This window comes from Chanodichthys erythropterus, chromosome 22 (assembly GCF_024489055.1).
Source record: "Chanodichthys erythropterus isolate Z2021 chromosome 22, ASM2448905v1, whole genome shotgun sequence".
Taxonomy (NCBI): Eukaryota; Metazoa; Chordata; class Actinopteri; order Cypriniformes; family Xenocyprididae; genus Chanodichthys; species Chanodichthys erythropterus.
The window spans coordinates 28,340,121-28,352,703 of record NC_090242.1 but is presented as its reverse complement, the minus strand read 5'-3'; the positions used below and the strand labels follow the sequence as shown (position 1 = coordinate 28,352,703).

The following is a 12,583-nucleotide window of genomic DNA, read 5'->3' as shown; positions in this document are numbered from 1 at the left end:
CAATAAACAAACACAAAAATACAACCCACAGAGACCCAGTAGACACAATCCAGTGTGTGTGAGTGTGACAGGCTGTGACTAAGTGTTCGGTGAGGGTCTCCAGGAGGGTGGGTGATATGGGTTTGTGTCTTTTGTGTCTATGCCTTGTAGACTCGGGGCTAATTACATGCAGTGACTGCCTAAAATCAAAAATATATATTTTATTCAGACACCTTGAACATTTTTATTCATTAATTATATTTATTCACTATAGTTTAAAAAATTGATAATAAAATATGACAAGATCTCAGAGTTAAACTGTGTCTGAAACAAATAATTTTAATTATGTCAGATAACACTTAAGCAAAACATGGTCAGGTCAAAGTGTCTGAATAATTTTTGGTTCCAAATTTTTTTTTGTACTGGTAGTCCACTGTATGAAGAATTTTTGGGTATAATATGTAACAGTTTACTTTGCTATTCATAAATGAACTATAGTGACTATAGTAAAAAATATATCAAAAATGTCAGAATATTTTTTGGTTTGACTATATATATCTTCTTGTGAATGAACACTGTAAAAAAATTACAGTGTGCATTCAATTTTAGTTTTTTCCATTTTTTTCTTACTTTTATTTATTTATTTATTTATTTATTTTTTACATTTGATAAGTATAGTATCATTAATCACAAAACAAATAAAGATTATATTATTTTATATTAAGTTAATTTATAAAATCAATTGAAATTATAACACACACATATATATATATTTAAATATATATGGTTAAATAAATAAAAAAATAATGTGAATTAAAATAATAATCATTCAGTTTTAATTACTATTTTCATATCATTTTAAGCATATCATTTTTTTATTACAGATTTTTCTATTATATGCAGAAAAAAAATGACAACACCATTCCCTTTATTAGAAGATAACACCCGGTTTAAAGATCATTAATGGCTATAATGAATAGAATAGGCTATAAAGGCTAGGCTATAAAGTAGAAAGTATGTGTATCCACATCACGCATCATGATACGCAGCCAATAAACAATGGATAATAGAGCTCTGTAGTTTTTTGAAAAAGGAATCTGAGCAACCCTAGCAGGTGTCTTTTGGTGTATTAGTGAAACTAACCGTGTCTCCAGCGGGACACTGCTGTTGAGGGCCCAACTGTCCTGGAGCTGGACGGATTCAGGGGTGGAGGGTCCATCTGGCGGGGCGGCGGTAGGTGCGTGGCTCTGCAGGTTCCTCCGGCTGGCCTGGTTATTGCGATTGAGGGAATTAGCCGATGACTGGTGGTGGTTGTGCGGGGGAGGCAGAGGAGGTCGAAGGGAGGTCTGACTGTGATGACTGGACGCACCTGAAAGAGACAGAGAAAGGAGATTAATCACAGAACATCTCTTCCGTCATGTTGCCTCGTAGGATGCTGTCTGTAAAATGTTTTTCTGACCATAGATTCAGAACATCAAGTTGTTTAGGTTACTTTGATTCAATGCAGCTGTAATCTGTTTACTGTTCGGTAGCCAGGCGTGAAATGATTGTAACCGAAAGGAGGAGAGGTGAAATGCTACACATTTTGCAACAGAGAGAAGGATCAATTATGGATAATAAGATAAGCAGACACAAAAAGACTTTGATAAAATCTATTGCTAGGAGGAAAAATAAAACATGTCTGGATTTTTATTAGATTGAATTCTCTGCAAGTATGAAAACCTGGAAACAAAAATACATTTGTATTGCTTTTCTAGCTCCTGACATGCTTGCTACAATTACATATATAACCATTATACCATTAGATATTGTTTCAGTAATGGTATAATGACTATATATATATATATATATATATATATATATATATATATATATATATATATATATATATATAATTATTTCTCAGTCTCTTAATTAGAATATAACCAGAAAATAATAATAATAATAAAAAAAAAAAAAAAAAACGAAGAAGAAAAAACATAAAAAACCAACAACTTCTATAGGCTAAAGTGGCAAGTATTTAGTGACCTCCTCTTACACTTTAGCAAGAGCAGAAATCACACTCTCTTGAACATAAATGGAATGGAAAATGACTAGAAGGCCAAGAAAACTTTCAAAATATGAGACATTTCTCAGATCTTCTTCTTTGAGAAAATGGAAGTCCAGGAGGTCACACCAAATACTGATTTTTGCTTAAAGAAGCCAATTTGTTATTTGTTTTGTTTTTTTCTAACATTTTGTCTACATATTTTTCTGTTTGTATCATAATAAAGATGAAAAAATAAATATGGATGGTCATTAAATCATTGCTAAAACAACAAAGCTGAAAAGTACTGAAAAAAACAATGAAATTATTTGCTTTGAAATTAAATCTAGAATCGTTGATCATAAAACTAAGCATTTAAATATCATCTTAGTAAGACATATTATTGGGAGATATCGAGTGACAACTGATATTTTTATGCATTTAGTAGTCTGCTATACTGTTATAAAGATCTCATTGATTTACATTACAAGCTAGCAGAATGTCATCTTACTTTTTGCTTTAAATGTCAGCAACTGCATCAAATTATTTATTTTTTCCTAATTTTGGCCCTCTTGAATAAAATTTAAGTTTATATTAAAATATAATTTATTTATTTATTTATTTGTTTTAGTTTTTTATATTTTGTCTCAAGGTTCAATAAACTTCTATTTTTTCTATGTTTTTTCTTTTTTCTTTTTCTGACTATTATTTCATGTCAGGCTTTACAGAGTTCTCAAAATATAACAATCATTATAATATAATAATATAATATAATATTAATAACCTGCAGTGTTTTAAGATTTAGACATGTATAGGTGTTCATTTAATTAACTTATGAAAGAAGGTAGTTGTGTAATTATCTCAGCATGTTAACAACTGAGATACATTGGAAGGTAAGATTTTTCACAGCACATAAATGAAAATATTTGCCGCACTTGACGGTCCCTGAACAAATAGTGCAATCAAGCGTGTCTAGATGTTTAACAGATAAATCTCCATTCCTGAGTATCTAATGCAAAAAAAAATTCACACCCTCGCATTTCACACCCTTCGTCGCACCTCCCGACATCAGCGCATGAGGTCAAACGGAAGCAAATTCTTCCAGGAGCCTGTGAAAAGAGGGGAAAGCAAGGGATTCAAAAGTGCCTTTGTGTCCCTTAAGAAGAGGTTCCGAGATGAAAGAGGATTTTAGACCAACGGGAGATCGGCTACGGTCTGAGGGCCAGGGCTGTGTAATCTCTCTACATGCAGTGTGTCAGAGCGCTCTAAAAACGGAGCGCGACAAAACCCGACCGGGCATAAAGCCCTGCTCTCTCAGCTTACAGCGCCAGAGGAACTCTGGAGGAACTCTCCGGCTCCAACAATGGTGCTCAAAACACTGGATTATCGCCCGATGACATGCCCATCAAAACCAGCCCGGCCACTCTCCACAAACTGGAACAAAAGCATGTAGGAACTTGTGCTTTTAAGGGCTCAAAGCTCTGCCACAACTGAGGCCTCACTCTTTGTTTTTTCAAGGGGACCTGGCGTAGTCGGACAAAATTGATGCGACAGGCGCATAAGAAGCGCCCTGTGAATGGGAGCCTGTGACAGTGGCCTTCAATGGCCAAATGAAGGATTCTCTTCTCCTTCGCATGTGAGAACGTCTCGCCAGGGGTCTCAGTGTGAAGCACTGCAATCACAGAGGAACAATGTGCCGCTGCTGCACTTCCATTATACAGAATGTGGAGCTCACGGCGCACAGCCAGAGAACGGCGCTAAAGTCAGTACAGTAATGCAGAGATTACAGGCAACTGCTGTTATTAGCACAGAGATACGTGAAAGAGCTTAAATTCAAAATCTCACTGAAATGTGCACGTCGTATCCAAGCAGGAGGCAGAAGACAGGGGGTCGTTTAAGACGCCTGAGGAAAGAGATATTGATTGCCAGGGTGTGTAGCTATGAATTTGCTGTCTGGAACTTTCCTCCATCGGATGATATGGCAACTTAATTGAACATAAACGAGTGGAGTAGAGGTCGAACAATAGTGGATTCTGCCTAATACAGATAACTAAGGAGCAAAACCTTATCAATAACAGATTAATAATCTGTCGGAGTCCCGGCTCACGGACCTTGTCTCCCTCTCTCTCCCATTTCACTTCCTGTCTAATCTATACTATCCACATTAATAATGTGTTTTTTTTTTTTTTTTTAAATGAGTAATATGAATGAAAACTCAAGTTAGGTTTTTTTTGCCTGTTTTTGTACACCTCTCTCTCTCTCTCTCTCTGTTTTTTCATGTTATTATAATATATTGTGTATATTACACATTTTGTGTACACATTTATGACATATGATTAATAATCTTTCAGAGTCCCGACTTTCGGACATTGCCTGATTCCGTCCCGCTCTCTCTCTCTCTCACTTCACTTCCTGTCTACTCTATCTTATCCAATCGCAATAAAGGCAAAAATGACCAAAAAAAAAAAAAAAAAAAAAGGCAAGAAAAACATTAATAGTCTGTGAATAATATGAATGAAAATTCATGTTAGTTTTTTTTTTTTTGCCTGATAAAATACCCCTCTCTCTCTTTGTTTTTTTATGTTATTTTATAACAGTATTATGTATATTACACATTTCAGATTTAAATAATTTACCATTCTCGTGTTTCTTTAGTTGTATATGTATTTATTCGTATTTGTTTTTTAAAATAAAATAATGAGTTACTTTTAATAATCTGTCAGAGTCCCGGCTTTCGGACCTTGCCTGATTCTGTTCCCCTCTCTCTATCTCACTTCACTTTCTGTCCACTCTATACTCTCCAATCGCAATAAAGGCAAAAATGACAAAAAAAAAAAAAAAAAAAAAAAAAAAAAAAAAAAAATAAATAATCTGTTTTTTTTAATAAATAATATGAATGAAAAAAAAGTCTTTTTTCATGTTATATTATAACAGTATTGTGTATATTACATGTTTCCGATTTATATAATTTACCATTCTCTTGTGTTTCTTTAGTTGTATATGTATTCATATTTGTTTTTTGTTTTTTTAATGAAATAAAATAAATTAAAAGAACATTAAAATTAAAATACAAATTTTTGTCAATAAGAATAGTTCCTATCAGTGCCAATTAATTGGTAAAACCCACATTCTAACCCTAAAGACAAAAACAGCCAAGGTGGTTCTTCTTTCCTCGCAATAAAGAAAATACGTTTTTTCACCCTGGTGTATTTTATGACTGAGTTCTGTAAAAACTAAGTAAAATTTATTTTGAGCAGAGAAAGAAACCCTTTCATGACACAAGGTCACAGATTCTGCTTTGCTTCATCTCGTTCCCTGTCAAAACTTCCGCTTCAACACGAGCTTCATAAAACCTCGATTTATTGAGACACGAAACAGCTGTGAAGCTATTCTGTCCTCCACTACTGACATTCATTTATTTCCCACCAGCCTTCATCACTCTCTCTTTTCACAAGGCTGTGTTTCTTTCTCCCTCCGCTTTCCGTTCTTCACCATTTAGCAGTGTTTATGAATAATTGAGTTTTGATTCAGTGAGCGAACGGCGGAGGCAGACAAAATAGTCGACAAGAAACACAGGGAAAGCGACACTATGTGGGCTCAGAAAAGGCCTATTCGCCTGATTCGAAACTTCCTGCTCTTCCTGCCAGCCTGCCCTTCTCTAAAAAAAAAAAAAAGAAAAGAAAAAAAGACACATTTACATTCAAGGCATATCAATGAGAAACTGCTATGAAGATATAGTGGAAAATATCATTTATTCAGCTTTCTCTGTCTGGCTACACGAGTCACTGTGCGGAAATCAAGCTTGCCCCGACCCCGCCCCCAAACACACACACACACACACACACACACATATGATGATATCTACCTAGTTTCAGTTACTTTTACAGAACCAGGAACAAGAGAAGTATCAATATTTTATACAGATAATACAAATTTTAGGTCTGCTGATCACCCCAAACCCATGCCATTGGTTTAGACTGCTTTGTCAGGGTGGTTTGCAATGTTTATTTGTATTATTATTATTATTATCAATTCCAATTTATTAATACAGCACATAATAATATAACAATGTTGACCACAGTGCTGTACACACCATCAGACATTAAAATATGAACAAACACAAATAACTATATATAAAAGATATACAAAACCATCTACTCTCAGACTCTTAAACCTTGAGATCTCCTAAACTCTCAAAGACACTTAAAACATTTTCAGACTCCTAAAACCATAAAACAGTACCTCGACACTCATGTATGATCATAAGCTAATGTAAAAACTATGCTTTTAAATGCCTTTTAAACTCACTAAGAGTTCATAATTGTCTGATATATTGCAGTAAATTTCGTATTTCTATTTATTTAGTATATATTCTTTTTTATTTATAGTTGTCTTTGCACATTAAGTTAGTATAAGAACAATTTTATCATTGAAAAAAATCTTTAACAAGCTACATCATTAGTAAAAAGAGTGTATAAAAGACACAGTAAGAGAAAGAGAGAGAGTGAACGGGTCAGAAGAAATGAGTTGGTGTTGGTGAGACAGGCGGAGGAATGGAGGAAGAGACATGGGACAACAGCTCTGCGTGGCAGCTTCTTGTTTCCAGTGCATGGCAATGGTAAAATTACTGCAGCCAAGCTTTGCTAGGCTATAGGCCATGCCATGACAGGGATTAAAATAAATTGCCCAACATGAGCGGTGGGAACGGTGGAAAAACAATAGGAGTAAAAGCATAAATGTCAATTTGGAATGATAAAAGACACAATCTAAATGTGGCAGGAGGAGCCTGGAGACAGAGCGGGGGTAATTGAGCTCCGTGCTATAGAGTTGAGTGTTTACAAAAAGAGAGGGAAAGAAAAAGAGAAGGAGAGAGCTATGAGGTGTCATGATTGGTGGCCAACCACCTTCTGTCTTTCATCCATCCTCAGACTAATTCTCCACGCACCAACCGCCGTTTTTTATTTCGCTCGCTCGACAGATCTGGCTAGACGGTATATGACAACCGACAATATTTCTGAGGTGTACTGAGTAGGAGTATGGGAACCTTGTCAACATGTTCACACTGTCATTTGAAGGATTGAACACAGAACTAATATACAAAAATATCTGAAACAGTAATTACAAAAAGTGCAACTGCAATTCATTTGGAACTTGGCACACTACACAGTTACAGCGCTGCCTTTGGAGCTGAGGCAAAAGCATTGCCCTACTGCAGTGGTTCTCGTAGTGTGGGGTGCACCCTCCAGGGAGGGGGGTGGTTTGGGCGCACAGGTATACTGCAGTGGTGGGGGCGAGGCAGATCAGCTCGGAAAAAAACCCCCAAGAAAACAGCTGTTGCAATGGCATTCAAGTGTGTGAATAGCGGTTGGTGCTCTGCCTTTATAAAGCACCTAACGCCAACTCCTCTGAATCGCTCTTCTTCAGACCGTTGACAAAGTAAAAAAAAATAAGCACTGCTTGTCTTTCAATTTATAATCTTTGTTTTTTGTGATATAATTTGATAGTCAGAGGTGGGGTAGATTTTGGGGTGGTAGATTTTTAAAGGTTTTTAAAGGGGGGCGTGGCCAAAAAAGTTTGAGAACCACTGCCCTACTATAATTTCATGAATGCAACCAAAAATGGTTTACACTGCCATTTAAAAGTTTGGGATCAATAAGATTTTCTTTTATTCAGAAAAGATGCATAAAATTAATCAAATGTGTTACAAAAGATATTTCAAATCGTTCTATTCATCAGAAAATCCTATATATATATATATATATATATATATATATATATATATATATATATATATATATATATATATATAAATAATGTTTTCACAAAAAATATTAAGTAGCACAACTGTTTTCAACATTGCTTATAATAATAAATGTTTCTTGAGCAGCAAATTAAAATGATTTCTGAAGGATCATGTGACACTGAAGACTGGAGTAATGATGTTGAAAATTCAGCTTTGACCTCACAGGAATAAATTGCATTTTAAAACATAATAAAATAGAAAACATCTTACTGACCCCAATCTTTGAACGATAGTATTTATTAAATTACACTGTAATGACTACAAAGGACAAGTACTTTATCTCATTATGTTTGAAAGTTGATGGACACAAACCAAAAAAATACAATTACTTTGATAAGTCAGGATTATCAGTCAGGCATCACAATCTTCACATTATTCAACATCTAAAAAAATCAACACAGTAAAAGTAAAACTATAAAACTGTTAAATTGTGACAGGATGAGTGTTCTGACCATGACCATGACCATGAGTGTTCATTCATCTTGGAAGTGCAAACAACTAAACTGACTTTCAATAGCCTTTAATAACAAGTTCTCAAGCTCTCACGTGTAAAGTGTTAACTCTTTCCCACAAAAACATCTACTGTGGCAGTGTTCCCACACTTTCTGGCCAATTAATTACTAATTTTATTCAGTTATGATGACTAGATAAGGTTTCTTTAATTTTTTTTTAAAGAGAACACACTCACTAAGAGTATTTCTAGCCAAATAAATAATGTAAAACTGACCACAATTAGAAAAAAATATATACTGAATATAGAACTATACATTCTTTCCAGGCCTGGAAATCACACTTTTGAAGTTTCCAGATTTTTCCAGGACTGTGAGAACCATGTTGCAGTACAACCTGTATAGCAAAATCTCAAAATACCATTTGACACATTTCTACTGTTGAACAGTACACCACAGTAATACCACCCATCCCTGTTTCCTACAATACACTGTCTTGACATATCAAGCGGTTTTATTCTCAGTAAAAGTCATATCTGCATGCAGAGAGATACAGTGAGATCAGCTGACATCTCCCTCCTGTGCTATTGAAGAAATGAGGATCCAGAATGGACAAAAATAGCTCAGTGCTGGACACCAGCTGGCCTTTTTCAATCTTCATCTTTTAAAGCTGAAGTATGTCATTTTTTTTTTAAATATTAAAATACGTTCTCCTCCAGTTTAATAAACAGATATAATATACACCTTGTAGTTAAAGGGATAGTTGACCTAAAAATGTAATTTATTATCATTTACTCACCCTCATGTAATTTTTCTTTCTTTCTTCAAGAAGATATTTTGAAAAATGTCTCTTTTTTATCAATGGTCACAAAACATTCAGTCTTTTTTATTCATTTTATAAAATATATAATAACATAAGAGCGAGTGAAAGAGAGAAAGAAAGTTAATCGCTATTCTAAACACACTGTTTGGTCAGTCTCAGACACTTGCCTCCATTAATTAGGGAGTAATAACATCCTACTCTGATTACAAATGTCACCCAAACGCATCCTCAACACGTTCACGAATGCATCACAATTATATTCATTGTACCGCTAATGTTTAGGTCGCCTAATATACAATTATTCAGATGCTTGACTAACACAAATGAAACCATTTTATTTGTCTCACAGTGAACTCAAACATTCAAGTCATAACACAAACTTCCACCAATTTCCTTATTATTGTTTTTTTTTCCCCCACAGTCAAGACACTCCAGAAATAGCGAAAAAGAGCAACACAGAAAATACATATGAATAATTTATCTGCGGCATTAGCACGCTACGAGCGAAGCTCTTTCCAGGAGCAGTGAGCGTCGAGCCGCACAGGCGGCTGAAAACTGGGTGAACAAGATGACTCGACAGGGAGAGTATGACAGAGGAAGGAAGGATGGAGAGGAGAGCGGCACAGAAACTCTGGCGGGAAGGGTGGAGGGTGATTGAGGGAACGGCTGAGGGAGAGAGGGACGGGAAAAAGAGCAAGTGAACTGACAAGACAGATCTCCCAGATGCACGTTAAGCTCTGGTTCCCAAGCACACTGCGGCCGTGTGGATGACACCTTTGAGACTGAGAGGCTCGAGCACGACCCGTCTCGCTGCAACATAATCACACACACAGGCACGCGGAGGAGAAGAACATCAGTGCATACCAATTACTCTTGCTTCAGGGGTGGGAGGAACAGGGCCGCAGTGAGCATCGCTGCCACCCCAGACCTGTGCTGTGTCTTGAACAACTTGTCATAGCCATGCTGATACAACACATCAGTACTGACCAATATCAATTTTTGTTGTAGTTGTTGCTGTTTATTTCTTTTTGGCGATGTTTGCCTTTATTGTGATAGGATAGTATACACTCTAAAAATTACTGGGTTAAAAACAACTCAAGTTGGGTTAAATATGGACAGTGATTCGATTGTTTTAATCCAGCGGTTGGGTTAAATGTTTGCCCAATGTGCTGGGCAGTTTTATTTTTATCCCAACTATTGTTTAAAAATTACTATATGGCTGGCTTAAAATCAGACTTCAAAATCAGACACATAATTACTAGAGGCAACAATAATAATCAAAAGGTGAACATTTATTAATAAGCAATTTAATAAATGTTTATTGTTTAATTATTATTCATTAAGCTTATGTTCATTTATTAAACATATTAAACATACTTTGGGTTCATTTTAAGCAAGCAATACAGCAATTATTAAACAATAGTTGAATTAAATAAAACTATAACCAGCAGGTTGGGTCAAACATTTAACCCAAACACTGGGTTAAAACAACCCAATTGCTGGGTTTGTCCATTTTCAACCTAACTTGGGTTGTTTTTAACCCAGCAGTTTTTAGAGTGTAGAGTGGAAAGGAAGCAAGGTGGAAGAGAGAGGGGGGACGGGATCAGGAAAGGTCCACGAGCCAGGACTCAAACTTGGGTTGCCCGAAGCGCAACGGCGCTATATGTTGGCATGCTGCCCACGAGGCTATCGGCGCCGACATATCAGGGTTTTTTTTAATCAGTATTAGTCAGAGAATTTTATGGCTTATTTATTTATTTATTTTCCACTCCTTTTCAGTGTTAGGTATAAAAATTTAAAAATTATTAATATATACCACTGAACATTATCCATCAGAAATTTTGTCAGATACAATACAGCATTTTTATTACAGCCATGTTATATAATATTATATAATTATTCGTATTAACAACTAGTATGATGGTTGCACATCGAAACCACTTTTCCCTGCATTTATGCAGCTTAAATAATATATATGCATGTATTTGCTTGAATATATGCATGATAAATCAAACAACAAAAAGTATTTTTAACAACCAGGCATATATTTGATTTAACTTACATATAGGCAAGAAAAATCATCAAAAACCATCATAGTAGTTAATAATATTAATAATTATATAATAATTAACAGCTAGTGTATTTGCCTAAACTTCTATATTGTTGCATAACATACAAGAGAGATTAATAATTGTTTAGTCATTTATAAACCTTTTTTTTTTTTTTTTTGGACAAAATCAACCAACATAGTTATCATCTAAAACATAAAAAAAAATTCAGCTATCATACCTGCCAAATGAGTACTAAAAAAGAACAGTCAGCACAGAGATGATGCTTTTTCCTGTACACATGGCGAACTGTGATAATTTACGCATGCTTAGAGATGACCGTGATTTATATTTTCAGAGGAGGAATATATAGATATCTGCATGATCATCTGTATATTAAATGTATGCAAGTGTCTCACATGCACAATGGAGTAATATAACTGCCTGGTGTCATGCAATGAACCTTCATTATGAAAGGATTACTGAATATAAAAAGCAAACATCTGTTGTATATAATCACGCCTTTCTTAAACAAAGATAGTGCCAATAATTCCAGTTCTATAAAATGATGACCCATTTCAGAAGCCGCTGCAGATGAGATATGATCCGTCTGCTGACTGATAAAAATATGACTGATGTAAATATCAAAGGTTTTCTCATTCTGCATGTTTTCAAAGAGTGTTGAAAGACTCCTAATTAATTAACACTCTTAACTTAAAAAGGTGTCAAAGCTTGATGTTAATATATTTTAACTGGATCACCACAGCCTTCATATTTCAACTAAACAGATACTTGTTTGTCTGTTAGGTTGTGCTGAACACAATATATCTGTACCTGAATCAGGTTTCATTATGTAAGAACAAGAGAAAGCTGTGAAAAAAATATTTTTCAATCTAATCCAATAAATTATACTAATTTAATAAATGATTTTATGTGTAGGGATAAAAAAAAAAAAAGACTAATATTACCATATTCATGTGCTAAATAATTACAATCTCACGCTATTTGATTAACTGCCCAGTTGTAACATTTTTTTGAATATAATTATAAAGCATTATTCTAAAAATCCTGTTGCTCATGTCAGTGAAGTATACTTAATGTATCACAACAGATTAGTGTGCAAAAGGTTAAGCACACACAGGATAAAGGTTTTGAATGTAAAATGTGCATATACTGCTACTACTGAGCAAAACGAATCCCTAATTAAAACCCACTAGGTACACACAAAACATATATAAAACACACACACACACACACGCACACACACACACACACACACACACACACACACACACACACACACACACACACACACACACACACACACACACACACACACACACACACACACACACACACATTAATTAATTAAATGCATTTAAGTGATATGAAAATATAAACAAACAAACAAAAAAATCAGAGGGAAAACAACAAAACATTGCATTAGCGTGAAAT

The 12,583-nt window shown here is 34.9% G+C and overlaps 1 protein-coding gene across 8 annotated transcripts in view; it reads right to left on the bottom strand.

Annotated features, from left to right (window-relative positions):
• Positions 1 to 12,583, bottom strand: part of tenm2b (teneurin transmembrane protein 2b) — a 249,536-nt gene that overhangs the window by 71,260 nt on the left and 165,693 nt on the right. For 5 of the 8 annotated variants that reach the window (XM_067375177.1, XM_067375175.1, XM_067375180.1 and 2 more), the window contains one exon: positions 1,123 to 1,348. In XM_067375177.1, the coding sequence (XP_067231278.1) occupies positions 1,123 to 1,348 (226 nt within the window). Of the gene's footprint in view, positions 1 to 1,122; positions 1,389 to 12,583 lie in introns of all 8 variants that reach the window. The other 3 variants (XM_067375176.1, XM_067375178.1, XM_067375179.1) reach the window with 1 other exon arrangement.